The 22,217-nt window shown below is 44.9% G+C and overlaps 2 protein-coding genes across 3 annotated transcripts in view; one reads left to right on the forward strand and one right to left on the reverse strand.

Moving 5' to 3' along the window:
- Positions 1-2,379: 2,379 nt before the first annotated feature.
- Positions 2,380-16,985, reverse strand: ERRFI1 (ERBB receptor feedback inhibitor 1). 2 transcript variants are annotated; one of them, XM_050788564.1, is made up of 4 exons: positions 16,785-16,985; positions 6,142-6,339; positions 5,955-6,031; positions 2,380-5,054 (listed from the first exon to the last, which is right to left on the reverse strand). In XM_050788564.1, exons 2-4 carry the CDS (start codon positions 6,264-6,266, stop codon positions 3,868-3,870), a joined length of 1,389 nt encoding a protein of 462 aa, XP_050644521.1. In that variant the 5' UTR covers positions 6,267-6,339; positions 16,785-16,985; the 3' UTR covers positions 2,380-3,867. The 2 variants fall into 2 exon arrangements, with proteins under 2 accessions (XP_050644521.1, XP_050644524.1); XM_050788567.1 differs by lacking the exon at positions 16,785-16,985 and having other exon boundaries at positions 6,142-16,319.
- The window catches only part of SLC45A1 (solute carrier family 45 member 1), a 339,320-nt gene continuing 324,646 nt past the window's right edge, over positions 7,544-22,217 (forward strand). Inside the window, exon 1 of the mRNA XM_050788252.1 lies at positions 7,544-7,551. The gene's annotated coding sequence lies outside the window, so the exon portion shown is untranslated. The remainder of the gene's footprint in view (positions 7,552-22,217) is intronic.

Below are 22,217 nucleotides of genomic sequence, written 5' to 3' on the forward strand. Positions count from 1 at the left end.
GTTGGGAGGCCGAGGCAGGAGGATCACCTGAGGTCGGGAGCTTGAGACGAGCCTGACCAACATGGAGAAACCCCATCTCTACTAAAAAAAGTACAAAATTAGCTGGGTGTAGTGGCGCCTGTCTATAATCCCAGCTACCCAGGAGGCTGAGACAGGAGAATCGCTTGAACCCAGGAGGCAGAGGCTGCGGTGAGCCAAGATTGGTGCCACTGCACTCTAGCCTGGAGCCTGGGGTGACAAGAGCCAGACTCTCTCAAAACAAAACAAAACAAAAGTGAGAAGTCAAGACAGAAACCTGGATTTTAGGCCAGTACTTTGTTCTGTGACATAACCATCTTTGAGAACTCAACAGTGCATAAAGTGGCAGCTAACATGCAGCTGATTTCCGATTGGTACCTTACTTAGCAACAGAGAAGGGTGTCAGAAGTGCCGGGCTTGACCTATGCCACGAGAACTCTTTAGAATTAACTTGCTTTGTGTGCTGGTTGAGGAGTAAGTTGGCAGGCAGAAGGTGCTAGGGGCTGTGTTCTGGTGGTAGGGTGCCATTGGCATGGCGGCTAGGCACATTTGCTTGGCCAGGGCTGTGAAGAATCAGGGAAAAGGTACGTGCTTGCAAACACAAGTAAAAATACAAAGGTAAGACGGAAAGCAAACAGAACTAATGAAACATATTCTTGACCATATGACCAAGAAAAGGTAGTGGAGGGGAGGGGAGAGGCAAAAAGTCTGAGAGGCAGATAAAGTTCTGCAAGTGCTGCATTCAGACATCCAATCAGCAGGGACTTACTGCGCCTCTGGGTCAGGCAGCGCATCAGGACAGGGCACGGGAAGATGAGTCTCTGCGCTTGGGGAACTGTGCCTCTTTGGCAAGGGCGCAGTGCACGTGGGCCTGCATGATCTGGAACTTAGCTGTTTCTACTACTCCCAGGTATCTTTAATCGTTTTTCTCCATTTCCACTGCCCAAGGCAGTCTTGTCTCAGTTCAGGACTACAGTAGCCTCTGTCCATTAAGTCTTCCCGTTTCCTTTTGCTTCTCTCCAATCTGTCCTCCACATAATCACCACTGTCCTCTTAAATCACATCACCTTTCTCTGGTGCTTAGGATCTTTCAGTGGCACCCACTACGCTTTTCCAGGCCCCTCCTCCTCCTGACAGCCGCTTTCTGGAAGCAGCTCAGCCGTTCCTGCTTCAGGGTGTTTCACATTGTCAGCTTCCTCCGCTGGTCACACACCTCCCTGTTCACTCCCCTCCCTCAGCTTCCATTCTAACCCTTCAGAGCTTAACACCCCACAGGTCCTGTTATCTGTCCTCATTGCTCCCATTGTTCATTACCTTTTTATTTAGCACTTAGTGTAAGATGTAATCATAATTAACATGATCTGCTTTAAATTCCATAAGGTAAGGGGATTTGTTTTCGCAGGATCCAGCATGGGGCTGGGATTTAACAAATGTCTGTTGACTGAATGTCCCAAGCCTGCTTCTTCATCTGCAAAATGCCGTAAATGACACCCAGCCTTTTAGATGGCAAAAACAGTTCTCACATATGGGGCCTCACTATGTACCAGATACTATGGTTTATATGCAGTTGTCACAAAATAATTCCCACCTCTCTGCCCATTTTACCAATGAGAAAACTGAGGTACAAGGATTTAAAATAATCTGCCTCACACAGAATTAGAAAGAGATGAAGTTGGAACTTCAACCCAGATAATCTGAGCCCTCACTCTTCACTCTGGAGAGTGGCAAGACAGTGCAGGTGCCCGATGAAGGTCGTGGAGGGCTCCCACCCTCTCCCAGGGGATAAAGGAGCCTGCAGAGGACAGTGAAGAGAACCAAGCACAGGGCTAGGTGACATGGGACTAAGCCCCCTCACAAGCCCCTGCCTCCATCCAAAGGCTGCCAGGAGCCCCTTTGTCCACTGTGGACTTGCCATCTCTGTGACAGGCCAAGGCAGGCGCAGATTCTCTGGGTGGCCTGAAGCAAGCAAGAAGCAAAGCCTGCCAAAGGGCCCACAGTGACTGGGACCTCGTCCTAAAAATCAGAGTGAGTCAAACCAAGTCTACACATCAGAACTGGTTTCTTCTGTCACATTGTCCTTGATGTGGACTCCCACCCCCCAATGTAATTGTTTTTGATAGTAACCCCAGAATCCAGTTCTCCTTCAGTTGTTAAAGGTAAAAACAAACAGCTCAATTCCACTGTATACTTTCATAATATGTGAAAAAGATTGCACAAATTATATTTCATTCTAAAGAATAAGAGTTTCAAGAATACATTAAACTTCAAAGAATCTTAGCTTGTGCTTAAAAATAATAATGCTGTCAAATTGCTTCATACACTTTATAAATAGAGTTTAGGCAAGAAACATTACTAATGGTATCATAAATAAGTATTATAACTTTATTAAAATGAAAAGACAATATTCAAAATAATGCAACAAAATGAATAAAATCCTTTGTCCAATACTGTACACATAATGCAGAAATCAGTGCATTTTTCTTAAGCACGTTTTAACCTTCATTTAGTTCATACTAAAATATAATAAGCTTTAAATAGCTCAAATAATATTCAGCAGTTTAAACTGTAAACAGCTTGTTTAACTGTTAAGAGAACATTGCAGTAATGTACCTCTGTTAGTGAGCACCTTCTCCTCTGTGCTTATCTCTTCAAGATAAATACATGGAAGGATGTGAAAATCGGAACACAAACTATGTGTCTCACTGCATCTAAGTGAAGCAGCCAGCTGTGAGAGTTTTCAAAGCAGAAAGATGCTGATGTGACCTCTGGAATTCAGACATACTGCGCTATGGGTCAGAAGTGTTTTACTTAAAAAGCAAACAATCCCCAGGAAATACTGAATAGGAACCAGCAACACAAGACCAGCTTGTGTTGTATTTGTTTATTAATACAGTCTAAAAAAACAAAAGCAAAACCACAACACACATCCCCAAACAATAACTCTCAATCACATAGCTAATCGCTTCATTATTTTGTAAAACTGACATCCTAACACTGGCACCTAGTATACTATCCCATTTGAGTCTAACGTACCCCACTGCCTCTAATACGGCCCGCACTGCGATGAGCTACTTCAGTGGGTGGGACCAAGCAGGAGCTGTAAGGGAGAATTAGTCACTAGTTCTATTATCGTTTTATTTTTCAAGATGTGTTACATGTACAGGTGACAATATGGTTGCCAAGTAAACTGCTCTCCCTCCCTCAACAAGACACAACATGAAACCTGGAAGTATGAGGCCTTGGGATGATTTTTAACCTAAGTAGGTACACCCATGGTAAAGAATGGATACTCTGCCCTCCATGGAAAAGACTGCCTGCAAAAATAAATGAAACAAAATAGAAAAGGCCTAAAAGCCAGAAATCTTCAAACTTACTAAACAAAAATATTTTTAAATGATTCTGATCTAAACAATACTGTATCTTCTTCCATTTATTTGCTCAATTTTCAGTCTATCAGGACTCATTTCTCCAGCTTGAGTTTATTATTCTGAATATATATTACTCTAAGATAGTAACTAATTGGTTAACCTGCAGCTATGGTCTATGGTTATACCACAAGTTTATATATAGGTATGTAATGTATGCATATATAAAAAGCTTCCCCATCCTCCCCTCCCCACCATCACATCTTTAAATTATAGACTTGAAAGACTTTTTTCCAACACTAACAAAATCAGGGGTTCTCAGCATAACAGCATCTCACAACTGCTCTAAACCTTCCGCATGAAGACAGACAGTTCAACTATTTTATTTTGCAATCTAAGGGATTTTTCTGTGCACTTCAATCAAACTGGAAAATTGAGAACCATTTGCTCCTACATAACCTCTGCTGAACCACGACCCCAAGGTCTAAGGAGAAACCACATAAGATAAATGTTTACGCTTCACGTGGCCACCCAGATCCACTTTTGTTTTTGAGTCTGGCTTTTCTGTGGCTGAAGATATGCCGCAGTCAGCAGGTAATGGCTGGATTTGGGCGCTTGCAGTTGTTTCTTCCGCTTCCCTAAAAAATTTTTCATATTTGTCCAGGTATGGTGGTCGTTCAGGTAGTAGGTAATAATGGGTTGAACTAACCTTCTTCCCATTTTCAATAATGGGCAGAATGCAAGGAACCTTATTGGCAGATCCTTCGCTGTTCTGTCTTTGCAGTGCTTTGCTGCTGACATACTTGGGATCAGGGGCAAAGCTCTGTGTTGGGGGCATGACCCCATTGAGGTAAGACGGAAGGCTTTTGGGACTCGGTGTGCGCGAGTTACTCGGTGACAAAGGTTCTCTTGGCGGTACTTTGGGAGGCCTGTCTTCATCACTATAGGTGCTCGAAGTAACTTCTGCTGACCATCTTCTATAATCTGGCTTTACCGGCCTAGGAGGTATGGGAACTCTGGGGGGAATCTCAGGTTTGTCTTCATCGGAGTTAGGAGAAGCTCTGTGTATACAACAGTTGGATATCCTTATGGCTGGCTTGTTAAAGGAGCCAGCTGGTCCCGAATGAGACCTTCTTAATCTTCGGTGGGTCTGAGGTGGAGGAGGATTTGGATCTGGGACACCTCCATTTTGGTCAGACACATAGCTGAGATCTGCTGCAGAAACAGCTGGGGTATCAAAATATGCATAGTTGATTTGTCCACACCCACGGAAGCTTCGCCTGCCAGGAATATCATATTTGAAATCAGAAAGTGTAGAGTCTTCTAAAAGGAAGTCTGTATCTGAGCTAGTTAGGAATTCCACCTCACAGTCTGTGTCATCCAGAGAGAGGGCTTCAGAGATTGGCAACGGTGGAAGAGGCCTAGAACCCCTTTCACAAAGAGGGGCACAGGGGAAAAGGGAAGGGGAGTTTTTTATGGGTGTCAGTGGAGGAGTGGAAGCACAAACCCCGTTCACTGTGAGTTTCTTAAAACCACATACAACTTGATCCTCTTCATGTGGTCCCAAGTTTTCACTTGGGGGAATAAGAAGAGGAGGCAAGCTGGACTTTTGAGATGGACCATTTTCTGCAAAGCAGTGGCCATTCATCGGAGCAGATTTGGAAGTGTGCCCTGGAATGAACAAGAGATATTAGTAAAAGATCAACAATCCTCTCTCCACCTGTGTGAGGGAGAGAGCACCCCCGCGACCTATGCTTCCCCAGCTTTCTTCCTGAGTGGCTGTTGTCACCCTGAACACCCATGCAACAACCACAGGTGTAATTAGAGAGCAGAAGATTGTTAACGCATATGGTGTGGTTCAAAGAACAAACTATCTCCTCTATCTCTCTTGGACATGTGCACAGTGCACACCCACACATCACAGGCAAGTTCTGTGACGTGTGCAAAATTCGCGGAAGATGAACAGCATATAATTTACATGAATACCATACTGCACCAGCCTTGCCATTTAAGACATGCGGCCATACTAGGCACGCAGGGTACCAATGAGATAAGACAAAGTCCTTATTGCTAGCACATCATAATATCGTGAGTGAATGGACTTGCTTGCAATGTGTTCAGTTCACAAACAGCTCTTGACAAAGATACAAGGAACAAAATATTCACATTAAAAATACTATTTTCTAAGTTTTGAGGAACATTTATACTATTTTCATCTATTACTGTCAAACATGCATTCAATATTAGTAAGAAAGGTAGGAGATCTTGCCTAAGGTTTCATGAAGTAAAGTATGCATCAGAGCTGGAATGAGAACTAATTCTTGATTTTGGAAGATCACATGTCCATGACCAGTCCTACTTAGGACTCAGTCACTCAGAATGAAGGCAGTGGAGTACAATAGCTTGAGAAAAACACAGTTATCTTCTGAATCTGTTGCCACTAGGGGTCAGGCTATTGTTGGAAATAGTTCAGGTTTCCTCATTTAAAAAATAATGCTGGAGGACAAGCTAACCTGAATCCAGACTGATCTTCTCAAATGCTTACTGTGATCAGATTTTCAGAATACATACCAAGTGGTATTAGGCGCTCCTGAGCAGAAGAGTTCAGACTGTAGGCCATGGTTATCGGGTCAATATTTAAAAAGTTGCTGAAAGGAGAGGAAGATACCTTGGTCATAAACAAAGAGCAATCAAAGCCTCTCTCATTTTAGTGTCGCTTATTTATCCAGATTACAGCAGCATTATATCCTCTACTTACTTTTTAAACTCACTGCGACTGCTCCAGCAGGTCTTCCTCATATTCCCCATGGCTCGGCCATTATGTAGAAATCCAGTTTTTAATGGGACTCTGATCTCCTGAGCAGCAACTCCTGCTATTGACATTGTGCCTTATTCTGGGACATCTCCAAACCTGTGAGGCCCATGCATTTTAAAATCAACCAGTAGCTTTCATTCCCTAGGGGGCAGAAGAGATGAGATAATAAAGAAAACAATTCAGAAATACCTCCATCAGGATAAATTACAGCAAAGCATATTATGACAGAATTTTGGGGGGGGGGGTTGCTGAATAGAAAAAATTAGTTGTGGACTTTCACTTAATTCTTACTGAACTAATTCTTATGTCTCATGAGGATACTTACATGTAAACGCTAAAAATGATTTTTTGTGTAAGTGCTAATCCAAAAGACATGAAATATTTTAGTGAAATGAGAAATAATCTATTGCCAGCAAAAGCAGACCTCCTACTGCAGAGCCTGATAGTTGCACAACAAATCACACTCACTTGGCAATGCACACAGACCCTCCCTTGACCTATTAAACCAGCCTTCTAAGTTACGGCTGCACTGGGCATGAAGCACCAGTGAATCCCGCTTATTTTTCCCAAGCTAAAAAAGTAATTGTATTTTATGCCACAGAACGAATATTCACTAAAACCCAATGCTGAAACTAAGTAAGAGTTTCTACAGTATTGGCACCTGACCACCCCAGGGTCTAGCATTTATTTGGATTTTGTATTTCAGGGTTGGCCATGGGAAGACAAATTCTCCAGTTACTACTTATTCAAGGAACAAACAGTAATATATGAAGATACTAATTTCCATTATCCTGTAAAAATCAAGTTCTGCAAGATTACGAGCTTCAGTAAAAGCCTGGGACAGCTTCCTCCCTCCCTTTTAAAGACAAACTTAAAGGTACATTCTTTACATTCTCCTTTGTGAAATACTCAGTAACTCACATCTTGCTTAGCTGCAAGGCATGGATAACAAAGGCTAAGTACATTTTTCTTAAATTAGTTTCTCAGCTTTAGGACCCCCAATCCCCCTTGTCAGATGTTACAGGTCTGGAGTCCCTACAGCCCCCTTTTCATTTTCCTTTTTTATTATTCGTTATGTAAGTGTTAGTCAGCATCAATCTCTGCTGTCTTCAGATAGCCAAGTTTACTTATGGTAAGTTTAGGTTTTTTTCCTTAGGCACCAGGATATTATCTGTCAATTATCTGTATAACACTGACCCCTTTTGGGGCATGTACATGTACACTCTTTAACACGATCTCATTCTCTTACTAAATATTAGTAAGGGATTAGTGCAAACAGTATCTGCACAGCTGTGTGCTGGGCACTGTGCAAAGGACTGAAGATGACTGTGACACATTTGCTGTGGGGGAGAGGTACACAGGTTTTTTTTTTTTTTTTTGCTCAGTAACTTCAAATCTATTATTTACAAATCTGTCACCTCCTACTAGACTGTAAGCTCAGGACAGAGGCTGTGTCTCAATCACCTTTTAACGATCAGTACCTGGAACAGTAGTAGGTGCTCAGTAAGTGAATGTTTGTTGAATGAATGATTGTATAATACCATCTAATTATCATAATCAGTATCAACTCAATATACACATTGTGTGAGGCACAGGGGTTTTTTAAAGCTAAAAACCTTTAAAAAATACTCTGCAAGTATCCATTATTATTTTCCCATTAGAAAGGAACACAGTGAGAGTAATGCTCTACAGGTTCAAGGTCTCAGTAACAAAGTAGAGAAGGGGATCCAATGACTGGCTCTCTGTATTTTACCCTTCCAGTCAGCTGTTCTATCTGGCAGATTTTATGATAGGGTTAAAATATTATTTCAGATAGTCAAGCATTATTTTTCTTTAAATCAGTCTCTCAAATATATGATAAAACATTCTGTCATTTAAGAATTCTAAATTATTGAGAGGTCTTTTGAGGATCGGTTTTTCAGATTACTTAAATGAAGCAAATGTGTATCTACCATCAAGCTATAAAAAATTTAAAAACCAATTTTAAAATATTCCAACCTCTCCCTCTGTGTACTTAGCCCAGTGGTTTATCAAGCTTTTTCTAAGCATTCTACAAGCACTGGCAAGACTATGAGAAAAGTATCTGTGGTAATATAAAAATGAAAGGCAAGATAGGAAGAAGAATATGGTATTTAAGTAGTTTGAAAGCACACGTTTGAAGATCGCTCATCCCGATTACAGGAAAATGCTGCAGGGGATTCTGGAGGCCCAACCCCCACCTGTCTGCAAGCCAACAAGTACTACTAGTAATTACTGTGTGTCAGCCTCCTAATGCCATCTACATCTTAGCTTTCAACAGAATGATTGTGTAACTATCGCCTCTGCAGAAATTGCCTTGGAATTCTAAACTTACATTTCAATGGTCGCTTAAAATTATTTATACGTTCTAGAAAAAGTTATTTTTTATTCATTGTTTCCATCACCTACTTGTTAGCTTTCTTAAGAAAAAAATTTTTTTAGTATAAAAAGAATTGTGTTCACTAAGCCAGCTCACTTCTGACCACAATAGTGTCTTTGTGTATTCATAGAAGGTGACCTGCCTCTAAATTTCAATGGGGAATTGTGAATGGGCCATGTTATGAAACTGTCCGAACTTCCTACTTGCTAGCATGGGAGACGAGGGGGGCAATATAACTGCCATGTTCTCTTCTTTTGGAAAATAACTTCAAACCGTAGACTCAAAAAGGGCAATGTGCTACAGGTTTGGAAGCAAGCTTTTAAAAAAAATGTTCCTCAGATTGTAAACCGAGAATATGAAACCACCTGAAACTCTCTCTCTCTAAAAACCTTCTAGTATTCAGTGCAAATGGAAGGAGGGGGAGTAAATAAATCCATTTTACCAACCTCAAGCTAAAAAGAAACAAACTCTTCCCAAGTGACGTTTAATGCTGCAATTTTTCACATCTTATCTGTCTTACAACTCATTAGAGGAAAACAATTGCAAAAATGTACCTATGTGGGAAAATCAATATCTAAAAAGTACAAGATGGAATTATGTCATGGAATCCAAAAATAGGAAAGCGAACGTGAATCCAGGCAGCATGGTTTAGACAATGACCCGAATAACCTTAGGCATGACTTCTCCAAACTTCATCAACTATTTTTAGCTTTTTTAGTGGGTCTAAAATGCAGTTAAATACCAAATTTCAGACATGAACCACCTTTTCCTGTTAACATAACTTGATTCTTTTTAAAATTCAACAAAAAAAGAAGCCCTAAAATCATTTGCTTCTTGAGGTTATCCTTTTATTAATCCACTTGTATAGCTTCAACTCATAGACAGCTCCTGAATCAATGACTCCAGCCTGGCTCAAGCTTCAGCTTTGCATTTCCTCTTGTCTGGTGATTATCTTTCCACTTGAATGGCCCTCTGGCATCTCAGACTCTACAAACCAAACTCCTCCTTTCACTTCATATTCCATTCCCCACTCAAACCAGTTCAGGGTCTAAGAGGATCACACTTCTCAAGGCACCATTTTTGACCTGAGGCCATGTACATTCAATTGCCAAGTTCCACAGACTACTTTTACATGATTTCTCAAATCTTACCCTTCCATTCACAGGCATCATTCTTCCTGGGGTCTGGAAATATGCAACCTATTCTATACACCAGTACCAGGTCAATATTCCTTAACAACAGCTCAAACTGAGATTTGCTGCTGCTCAAAAAACCTTCAAAGGCTCCTAAATAAAACCTCCTCAGCCTGGCATTTAAGGCCTCTACAATATAAACCTAATTTATATTTTCAAGCTCATTTCTATTTTCCCCAAATCTGTCAGAATTCAATTTATCCTTTAAGGTCAACTCTACCCTCCCTTCTCCATGAAGCCTCTCCCTTCATGAAACACCAGAGCAGGGCGCTCCGTTCTTGGGTTATTCTGTGCTGGGCCCCAATTCCCATTCCACTCTTCAAATCATCCAGGACAGAACTGATGTCCGATTTATGATTTCCCCCGGTAAATCTTGGCATCATTCATGTCTATTATTTATTAAATGGATACTGAGAAAATATCCATCTCATTTTTAGAAAGTAATGACATGAAAGATTCACATACACTGTGTGTCAGTGAAGAGCTCAGTAAGGATAAACTTAATCCTTAAGTGCTGGAGTGAGGCCACTGCCCAGTAATAATGTAACAAGCTTAGGATATGTAACAGGAAGGAATTTTTATGAAATTCATTTCCAGAATTCAAAGTAGATAGTTTGTAGACTGAGTAAAAAATTGTAAGCTTCAGTGGTTAACAATGTAGCTTTCTAAACTGGTTTCTGTTACAGTATATTTACTTGAAGCAACGAGGGGGGTACTTTCTGAAAACAGTGTTTTGCCTTCTCTTAAAATACTATTCCTTCTAGACTGTGTTTTTACTGCTAAATTTAAGGTCACTTTCATTTTGCTAAAAAAGTTACACCAAAAGCACACTGCACTTTCTTCATTAAGGTGAAATCACATGCCTTTAGCTTGAGGATAGTCTCTTTGAAATTGCTTAAAAAAAAAAAAAAGAAAGAAAAAGAAAGAAATGCAGGCTACCTTAAGGCAGTAACCTAGATCTGCTTACCTGGCCACCAGATCTCATTAATAAATCTCAGAAGCCATCCATGGGAGGAGGAGGGGCACATTTTTGTCATACAACTCATCCAGTTCTGCCCAGTGCTTCCTTATTTAAGAGTGTGATGTAATTTCCTCCTTTCAATCTGGTTCTAGAACCTGATTTCTGTTTATTCAGGGTGATAAATGGTCTTTTCAGTTCCATTTAAGAATCACCTACATTAAGTACTTCCATAACCAGGGAAGATAATAAGGTAACTACATTTAGAGGCAAAATTTATAAAAAGAAACTGATTTAGGAATATGACAAACTCCATGATTTTAGATCCTCCCCAAATAGACCAATCTCTGCATGTTTATTTTTAAAAATGTCTAAAATAATCACCTGTGAGGAAATTAACAAAAAAAAAAAACCCACCAATTTTTTTTTTTTTTTTTTTTTTTTAGACAAGAGTCTCGCTCTTGTCACCTAGGCTGGAGTGCAGTGGTGCACACCACAATCTCTGCCTCCCAGGTTCAAGTGATTCTCCTGCTTCAGCCTCTCAAGTAGGTGGGATTACAGGCATGCGCCAACACACCAGGCTAATTTTTGTATTTTTAGTAGAGACAGGGTTTCTCCGTGTTGGTCAGGCTGGTCTCAAACTCCTGATCTCAGGTGATCTGCCTGCCTTGGCCTCCCAAAGTGCTGGGATTACAGGCGTGAGATACCGCGCCCGCCCCAGATTTCATTTTAATAGCCTATGATTTAGGGGTAGGAAAAGAAAGAGGGAGGCAAGTTAAGAAAACTTCCTTAGTTGTACTCTCTACCATGGTAAATGGTAAAGAGTAATAGCCTTTAAATTAAAAACATAGATGACTTTCAAAATAAGGTCATATTTTAATGTAATTAAAATACTCCTGCATGAATTCAAGAAAAGCTTGATGGCTTCAGTAAATATTAAAATGTAGTTCAGTGTGGCAAAGATGAACATTTGTGTCTGTGTTTGCAGCTCCATTCCTCAGAGGCTCTTAAACATGTCCAGAACATAATGGACCATTTGTAGGTGGTGAAATAAGAGGCAACAGAGAAAATAATTTATCTTCAAACTGTCAAATAAAAAATAAATGACATAATTTATTCAATAATTCAGAATGCTTTCTAACTAAGTATTTTAAAAAAAGCTAAATTAACAAAAAGCCCATTCCCTCAACTACCATAATCCAGTCTTTCCACCCCCTTCAGCCTCCTACACAATTTGAGTGTGACAGCAGAAAAGTAGAATAGCAGGAATATATTCTTTTGTCTTTTGTATTTTTCCTACAGAGTAGCACAATCAGTAACTATATATACACACAGAGGGGAGAAAAATATTATTTTTTTGACATATACACAATAGATTATTTTTTATTATAAAAGCAAATTCTAATCTAAAGACAACGAGCACAATGGTCTAATGATGGGACGCAAGTCTTTAAAACTTCAAATTTATTTAACAAGCATTTAAGTTATCCAATGGTAACTCCAGATTGTTACAATTAATATAAAACCATTAATAACAACATTCACTGGACATACAACTGCCAGGCAAGCATGGTTCTAAGTGCTTTGTGTGTATTAACTTATTTAATCCTCTACAATGCTGTAAGGTGGGCTACTATTATTACTCTCACTTACTTGAGGCACAGAGTTAAAGAACTTGCTCAAGGTCAAACCTGGTGAGCAATGGGGCCAGGACTTCAACCAGACAGCCCGGCTTCAGTGTCCAGGCCCTTCACCAACACACCACACTGACTCTTCCAGTCCCTACAGCTTTTTAAACCGGCGAAATAGGATCCAACTGAGTATAATGCTCAACTTTTAAGGGTAGCACAGATACCTTTTTTTGGATTTACTGGTAATAAATAGTTTTTCTTGGGTAACCTGTAGCCTATGAAAGTTCCTGTTTTACTTCAACTCCCTCAAATTCTCCTATTAAAAGTTATTAATTGTAGATCTGGCCTATGTATCCTCTAAAAAGGGTGGGTTAAGGCATCAGTTTGACATTCTTTTACCACTTCAATTATTTTGAAGCCCTCAATCTTTAATGATACACTGATGCCCCACCATAATAGAACTCTTTATGACACGGTTATTTCATATAACACAAGTCTTGTTTTTACTCGTAATAAGGGGTTACTACATATACCCAACGGGCCTCCTTTTAATACACTTTCACAGCATGGATCCCAATGATGGCATTATAATCACACTGTATTGTAAAATCCAGAATTTAATAATAGAATACCTTATATTTGTAAAGCACTCTACACGTTACAAAGCACCTTCTTACACATTATCTCACTTGATCCCCACAACATCCCTGTAAGAAGAGGCAGGGATTATAATCTCCATTTTGCAGATGAGGAAACAAAGTGAGGTTAAATATCTTGCTATAAGCAAAAAGGCTATCATGGCTCTTCTGTCCTATATTCCAGCATTTTCCCCACACTTTCACTACCTCTCCACTCTATAGTATCTTCATTTTAGGCAACAACCTCATATCTCCTTGTGACATTCTTGTTTATAAATGGAGAAACTGAAGCAAAAGACTGTTAAGTTAAATGCTCAAGACTTAAGTGCTGGTCAACAGCAGAGGCAGGAACAGAAACTCAACTCATAGTGCTCATTCAGCTCAAAAATTCTTAGAGGGCAAGGATTAATTCTTTTCACAAATATTTATCAAGTGCTTATTCTGGATTAGATACCATGTGAGGTGAAAGAGATATGGTTGCTGCCTGAAGAAGCCTTCCATCTAATGAGGGAGGAAGAGAATAGACAAGCAAGCAAACAATTTTAGATGGAGGTACCTTCCAAGGAAACAAGCAGGTACAGCAATAGGATGAGGCGGCATAGGAACATATATTTACACAGGTGGTTTGGGAAGGCCTCTCTGAGTAGGTGACTTTTACAATGGAAATCTAAAGGCTGAAAAAGAGGCAGCCCTGATAAGAGTCAGAAGACAATTCTACTGAGCGAATAGTTGTTTAAAAAACAATCTGTAATTAGTCCATTTCACATCTGGGGTATTGAATAAGAGCTTTTGGACAATGTCCTCCAATCCTTACCTTCCTATTGTTTCCAGGTTGAAAAGGGCTCCATTTCTGTAGCCAAAGCCCCACATTTTTTGGTTTCTTTTTGTCTTTTAAAGACAGAGTCTCACTCTGTCACCAGGATGTAGTGCAGTCATGTGACCTTGGCTTACTGCAACCTCTGCCTCCCAGGCTCAAGCAATCCTCCCACCTCAGCCTCCTGAGTAGCTGGGACTACAGACATGAGCCACCATACCCAGCTAATTTTTGTGTGTGTGTTTTTTTTTTTTTTTGTAGTGACAGGGTTTCACCATGTTGCCCAGGTTGGTCTCATATTCCTGGGCTCAAGCCATCTGCCCCACCTTGGCCTCCCAAAGTGCTGAGATTACAGGCATGAGCCACTGAGCCTGGACAAAAGCCCCACATTTTAAAGACACACTCATTGAGACCTGGAAGAGTGGTCTTTCTGTAACACCGCCCAATTTTACGGTGTAAGGAATTGGACTACAGTATCAACAAAGACTTCAATTCTCAGAATCCTCCCTGCCACCTTCTGAAATCTGAATCCCTAACTTTTCCCTACCTTAAAACTAATTGTTAAACTAGTAACTTACATTTAGGACCCTCAAACTCATTCGCCTCGTCTACCTTTACAAAGCACATGTTTATGCTGTGTGAACAATGCCAGAATGCCACAACTGGACTGCGTTTATGAAGGGAGTTCTTCATTAGCTTTTATAAACCCAGACACCGGCCAAGGATGCTAAATGTATCCAAATGTATCCAGATGATGAGGTACCAATTCAAATTTATTTAGATTAAGAGCAGAGTTGTTTCTCTGGTAGAGGGAGCCTATGCCATTCAAATTCCTGGAATTACCCTTGGCACCTCCTTTCCCCTCCTCTGCTCCTTTCTAAAGCAATCTGATGGTATGCAGACAATCAGGTCAGTTTCAAGCATGTTAGATTGTGCCTGTAATTTAGGCAAATTGCTTTGAAAAGCTACCATTAGTTTCAGCAGAAAGGAAGTATTATCTAGTTCAACTTTTGAGAAGCAGCAGTCAAGAGGTACTTCATACAAAAACTCAAGCATAATTGAATCTTACAGTGACCAGGATTTATTGTGAACTGCAAATAGGAAAACCGATGATTGAAACAACAGTTTTACCTGTGAAAAGTATGAATAATTCAGACATTTCATAACAATCAAAAAAAAATTAAACAGATTTGCTTTCCAACCCTTATCAATGACTGGTCCAGTCCTGCTGAGCCTTAAAAGGTAAAACATGCTTTCATGCAACGATTTATCAACATCAACTATGTGCAAGGCTGCATAAGATAGAAGCTATACAAGGCAGAGTGCCTACCCTTAAGGAGTTTACAATCTAATATATCTGTCAGGTTATAAATCGTTAGTCCAAGACCTCTATCACTTATTATCGAGTGTCACCTGGAACACACAGGTGAAAAAAAACCTCTGCTTGAAGTGAAGGGAATGACAAATAGTTTCTGAAGTCCATGCTAAATCCTCTGTTATTTTTCTTCAAACTTGCTAATATCTGGAAAAGAGCTTGCTTGATAACATATTGGTAACCAATTACAGCCAGCATGTTAGCAAGAAACCAGCTTCTTTTATTTTGGTCTTTGCAAAATTTGGTCATTTGCGGATACCTAGCCCGTCTTTGGTTTCTGTTCAAATAAAATTTCACTTAAAACTGTATATTGTAATTACAGAAACGTAAGAAAAGAAATGCAGTTAAAAAAATAGGTACAGTGAACTTGGGTGTTCAGTCTCAACAAATGCGTACCCATTGCATTCTTACACATTTATAAAAGGTTGAACATTTGTTCTGGACGGGAAAAAAAAAGGCATTTTAACCTCACCTCTCTTCACCCCTGACAGTTGCCTAGAAACCAGTCTTGCCCTACCTGTGTTGCAGGTGTACCTCAAGTCACCAACACATCTCTTTTAAAGCTACAGCCTCCATTCTGACTTAAGTTTATGACTAACAATCTATTCATATTTTTATCAGGTAAGAGACTGGTTTCTTTCAAGCAATGATGAAATCCTAATAAAGACGTAGCAAGCACCAATACAGCACCATTCACGGTTAAGGAGTCATCTAATTTGTACAGGGCTATGATGTACATATAAATACACAAATTCCCAATAAGCATTCGCATCTTGAACACATTAATTCTGCAGTCCCATTCCATTCAAAGCGGTACTTAAGACATTCAGAGCAAAGAATCACGTTTCTAGGAGAGAAGGAAGAGTTCAGAACAGCTTAGACGAATTTTTAAATACTGATTTCGGCATTACCATCGTCGCTGGGAGACGAGGCAGAGGGACCGGGGCTGACCGCCAAAGAGAACCGGTACCAACCACCGCAAGCAATCACCGAGCCTCCCACCCCAGCTTTCAAGACAGGATTTACGGGCACACGGTGTCAACAAGACAACGCAACCCCGATTTTTACAACGAAAAAAAAAAAAAAAAAAAAAATCAAACAAGCCCCTAGCGCCGAAGACGCTCATCCCCGCCGGGCCACCCCGCAAGCGCAGGCGGCGGGACTAGGACTCTCAAGCTCGCCGCTCCCGAAGCCCCGTCCGCTCCAGCGGTCCCGGTGTGCGGGGACGTGTCCCGGGCGCTCGGGTGCATGGCCCCGGCCAGCGGAGGGGCCGCGCGGCGACCACGGCCGGCGTGGAGAAGAAGGCGGGCGCCGGCACCTCGCGGCGTCCCCAGGCCCGGGCTGCGCCGCCGGGGAGGGTCCCGCCCTCCACACCTCAATGAGGAGAAGCCCGCGAGCGACCGGCCGGCCCCTCCCTCCGTCCCAGAGACTCCGCGTCGCGGCGACCCTCCCCGCGCCCTCCACGCCCCCGCCCTCGCGTCGGGGAGCCGCCTGGATCCCAGCACCCGGCGCGGGGGCCCCTGAGGGAACCGAGCGCTGCGTGGCCCTCCCCACCCCGTCAGTGCGCCAGGCCCCTTACCCCGGAGGAGCGGCGGCTGCCCCGCGGCGCCCTCCCGCGCATGTCCGTCCCGGCTGGCTCAGCGCCGCGGGCTCAGGGGCCCGGACATCGCGCAGGCGCCTCTCACTGGCTCGCGCTCCCGCTAGCGAACTGCCTCGCAATGGGCCGCCGTCGCCGCGGCTGCCGCCGCCGCCTCTATATATAGCATAGGCCCCTGGCCGTGAGGTCGCCGCGGCCGACCCCGCCTCCTCCCGCAGCCAATCAGGGCGCGCGCCGCTTAAAGGGGCGATGCCGCGGCCGAGGCGTTTGCGCGGGGCCCACCGTGGCGTAGCGCGGCGCTGCCGGGAGGCGGCTTTGTGTCCGGGGCGGCGTCTCCGGGTTGACCGCGGCCGCAGCTCCGCTCCTCTGCCCGAGCCGTGCGGCACTCCCGGGAACCTCTCAACGCCGAGCTTTCCTCAGAAGCCCGCGGCCACCTGGGCCTCGGACGCCGTTCCTGCCCGAAGTGAGGGCACATCGAGCCTCGCGCGGGATTTCCCATACATTCAGGGTCCGGGCAAGATTGTGCGTTTTTCCCTCTCCGCGGGCCGCCGCTGGCCGTGTGGGCCGAGGAAGCCCTGGAGGGGGAGAAGGGAGCCTCTCTCGACTGGGCCTGCGGCGTGGGAGGGACAGTGAGGGACGCTTAGGAACTGTGTGGGGCAGTGAAGGACAGCGTGGGATGATGAGGGACGGTGTGGGCTGTGAGGGACAGTGCGGGGCTGTGGGACAGTGAGGGACAGTGTGGGACAGTGAGGGACAGTGAGGGACAGTGTGGGACAGTGTGGGACAGTGAGGGACAGTGAGGGACAGTGTGGGACAGTGAGGGACAGTGAGGGACAGTGTGGGACAGTGTGGGACAGTGAGGGACAGTGAGGGACAGTGTGGGACAGTGTGGGACAGTGAGGGACAGTGTGGGACAGTGTGGGACAGCAGGACGGTGAGGGACAGTGTAGGACAGTGAGTGAGGGACAGTGTGGGACAGTGCGGGACAGCAGGACAGTGAGGGACAGTGAGGGACAGTGCGGGACAGTGCAGGACAGTGAGGGACAGTGAGGGACAGTGAGGGACAGTGTAGGACAGTGAGGGACAGTGAGGGACAGTGAGGGACAGTGTGGGACAGTGAGGGACAGTGAGGGGCTGTGGGACAGTGAGGACAGTGTAGGACAGTGAGGGACAGTGTGGGACAGTGTGGGACAGTGAGGGACAGTGAGGGACAGTGAGGGACAGTGAGGGACAGTGTGGGACAGTGCGGGACAGTGGACAGTGAGGGACAGTGAGGGACAGTGCGGGACAGTGTAGGGACAGTGAGGGACAGTGGGGACAGTGAGGGACAGTGTGGGACAGTGAGGGACAGTGAGGGGCTGTGGGACAGTGAGGGACAGTGTAGGACAGTGAGGGACAGTGTGGGACAGTGTAGGACAGTGAGGGACAGTGAGGGACAGTGAGGGACAGTGAGGGACAGTGTGGGACAGTGTGGGACAGTGAGGGACAGTGTGGGACAGTGTGGGACAGCAGGACGGTGAGGGACAGTGTAGGACAGTGAGTGAGGGACAGTGTGGGACAGTGCGGGACAGGGACAGTGAGGACAGTGAGGGACAGTGCGGGACAGTGCAGGACAGTGAGGGACAGTGAGGGACAGTGAGGGACAGTGTAGGACAGTGAGGGACAGTGAGGGACAGTGAGGGACAGTGTGGGACAGTGAGGGACAGTGAGGGGCTGTGGGACAGTGAGGGACAGTGTAGGACAGTGAGGGACAGTGTGGGACAGTGTAGGACAGTGAGGGACAGTGAGGGACAGTGAGGGACAGTGAGGGACAGTGTGGGACAGTGCGGGACAGCAGGACAGTGAGGGACAGTGAGGGACAGTGCGGGACAGTGTAGGACAGTGAGGGACAGTGAGGGACAGTGAGGGACAGTGAGGGACAGTGTGGGACAGTGAGGGGCTGTGGGACAGTGAGGGACAGTGTGGGACAGTGCGAGACAGCAGGACGGTGAGGGACAGTGTAGGACAGTGAGGGACAGTGAGGGACAGTGTGGGACAGTGCGGGACAGCAGGACGGTGAGGGACAGTGTAGGACAGTGAGGGACAGTGAGGGACAGTGTGGGACAGTGCGGGACAGCAGGACGGTGAGGGACAGTGAGGGACAGTGTGGGACAGTGCGGGACAGCAGGACGGTGAGGGACAGTGTAGGACAGTGAGGGACAGTGTGGGACAGTGTGGGACAGTGTGGGACAGTGAGGGACAGTGTGGGACAGTGCGGGACAGTGCGGGACAGCAGGACGGTGAGGGACAGTGTAGGACAGTGAGGGACAGTGAGGGACAGTGAGGGACAGTGTGGGACAGTGCAGGACAGCAGGACGGTGAGGGACAGTGTAGGACAGTGAGGGACAGTGTGGGACAGTGAGTGACAGTGTAGGACAGTGTAGGACAGTGAGGGACAGTGTGGGACAGTGCGGGACAGCAGGACGATGAGGGACAGTGTAGGACAGTGAGGGACAATGCGGGGCTGTGGGACAGTGAGGGACAGTGTGGGACAGTGAGTGACAGTGTGGGACAGTGCGGGAGAGCAGGACGGTGAGGGACAGTGTAGGACAGGGACAGCAGGACGGCGAGGGACAGTGTGGGACTGTGGGACCGTGTGGGACAGTGAGGGACAGTGTGGGACAGTGTGGGATGATGAGGGACGGTGTGGGCTGGTGAAGGACAGTGTAGGATGGTGAGGGACAGTGTGGGACAGTGAGGGACAGTGCGGGGCCGTGGGACAGTGTGGGTCAGTGAGGAACAGTGTGGGTCAGTGAGGGACAGTGTAGGACAGTGAGGGACAGTGTGGGACAGTGTAGGACAGTGAGGGACAGTGTGGGACAGTGTAGGACAGTGAGGGACAGTGTGGGACAGTGCGGGACAGCAGGACGGTGAGGGACAGTGAGGGACAGTGTGGGACAGTGTGGGACAGTGAGGGACAGTGTGGGACAGTGTGGGACAGTGCGGGACAGCAGGACGGTGTGGGACAGTGAGGGACAGTGTGGGACAGTGAGGGACAGTGAGGGACAGTGTGGGACAGTGTGGGACAGTGCGGGACAGTGAGGGACAGTGTGGGACAGTGAGGGACAGTGTGGGACAGTGCGGGAGAGCAGGACGGTGAGGGACAGTGTAGGACAGGGACAGCAGGACGGCGAGGGACAGTCCGGGACTGTGGGACCGTGTGGGACAGTGAGGGACAGTGTGGGACAGTGTGGGATGATGAGGGACAGTGTGGGCCGGTGAAGGACAGTGTAGGATGGTGAGGGACAGTGAGGGACAGTGCGGGGCCGTGGGACAGTGTGGGTCAGTGAGGGACAGTGTGGGTCAGTGAGGGACAGTGTAGGACAGTGAGGGACAGCAGGACGGTGAGGGACAGTGCGGGGCTGTGGGACAGTGAGGGACAGCAGGACGGTGAGGGACAGTGCGGGGCTGTGGGACAGGTCAGTGAGGGACCGTATGGGACGGTGAGGAACTGTGAGGGACAGTGTGGGACAGTAAGGGACTGTGTGGGACAGTGAGGGACTTTGGGACTGTGAGGGACTCGGACAGTGAAGGATGGCAAGGGACAGTGTGGGACAGTGGACGGTGAGGTACTGGGAGGGGCAGTGAGCGACAGTGTAGGACTGTGAGGGATGGCGAGGGACAGAGTAGGACAGCAAGGGAGCATGAAGGGACAGAGTGGGCCGGCGTGGGGCGGTGAGGCCACGCGGGGGAAGCCCAGGGCTCCTCTGACTGCGTTGGAAAATGGAGGAAGGGTCCTGAAAGGTCCTGATAGAGGTTGAGCCCTTCAGGGTCTCTGGGGGTTTTCAGGAGGAGCTCCGCCACTGCTGACCTAGGGGGCCCTCGGCTTCCCAGGCTTGTGTTTACTCAGGCGACCTGAGCTGGCCCCGACGTCTTTTGGCTTTGGAGAGGCCACAGATGCCCAAGGACAAAGCCCCAGCGGGCCTGTGGGAGGAGGTTTCTCGGGGCGCCAGTGATGCAACTTAGGCTTATAGTTTAACCGTAAAATAAATAATACAAATGATAACAAACCAAGAGTGACTAAAGTAAGAAAAAAAGCAAACAGACGGAAACCCTCTAGTTTTAACTAGAACAAATCCCCTGGCTGGTCCTCTGTTGCCAGAGCCGAGACCTGTCGCTGACCTCTAGCCTCCTGGAGCCCCTGCTTGCACTTCAGCAATAATGCCTGATAGTTAGACACTGAGCACTACCTAATTGGGGTCGTTTAACATATGGAATGAGATTCTGGCCTTATTATCAGGTTAACTATTAACTCTACACCCCATGAAATGATTTGCCTTTTCCCCACTATTATTTACTTACATTCTTTTTAATTTAATTCAAAGGCCTAATTTTGAATTCAAGGACTTAAGCACGAAAAGAAAAAAAAAAAAAAAAAGCTGAAGTATCTTTGCCCTCTCTCGGTTGCAAAACAAACAAACGTTTTGCAGAGAGAAATCTGGCTTCCTTTCTAATGGCTTTTCTGTCTTACAAGGGGCCATTGGGTCATTTTCATGCCTATGCTATTTGTCAACAATTCAGTTAACCTGTCTCCTTACTGTCATTCATTTAATATTATTTTAGGATGATGGAAATGAGTCACAACTAATTGCTGAGTTCCTTACCAACTGACTAGTTTTTGATCCAAAGAAAATCTGTCCCGATTTTCTTCCCATTTTGTTGTCATTTATGTTCGTGGCTTACCCATAGGCTGTTATCAGTGTAAAAAAAAGATCAGCCTGAGAACTTGCCAGGGTACATCTTTTCAAACCTCACAGAACAGTATCTACTGAATGGGCACTTGAAGGGGCTCACGTTTCATCTGAAAGGAACCCTGGCTATACCATTTCAAGTCACTACAATACAGTTGTAATTTGTGCTTCAGCCTTATTGGCATGCTTTTACATTCCCCTATTCATAAAACAGTGATAATCACCAGAGCAACCATCAAACACACCCCTTCTTTAGAGAAAGAAGACCAACAGGATACTCACTCTACAGTTGTGAGCTGTATGATGTGCTAATGTTTTGGTAAATTATCAAAAATCATAAAGTCACATGAGTAATACATGATTAATCTGATTTTTCTATTTTAAACAACTTGCAAAATAAACTTGATTTATTCATTTTTGGGGAGAAACCTGTTTAGCCACTAGTTTGCCACGTTTAGCTTACAGTTATATAATATGGCTTTCTCAGCCGTGGAAGAATTACATGAGAAGACTTACACCCCACAAATTTTTAATCTAATAGTCTGTTAATGATGTGTTATAATAAAATTGATATGTCAATAATATTGTAGGACATCTTGGGAAGAGTTTAAAAGGAAAACGCTAAGCATCTTGAAGTGATACTAGCATATTGTGTTTATTAAGTGATTATTCATTGACCTTTAAT

Source organism: Macaca thibetana, chromosome 1, assembly GCF_024542745.1.
Source record: "Macaca thibetana thibetana isolate TM-01 chromosome 1, ASM2454274v1, whole genome shotgun sequence".
Lineage (NCBI taxonomy): Eukaryota > Metazoa > Chordata > Mammalia > Primates > Cercopithecidae > Macaca > Macaca thibetana.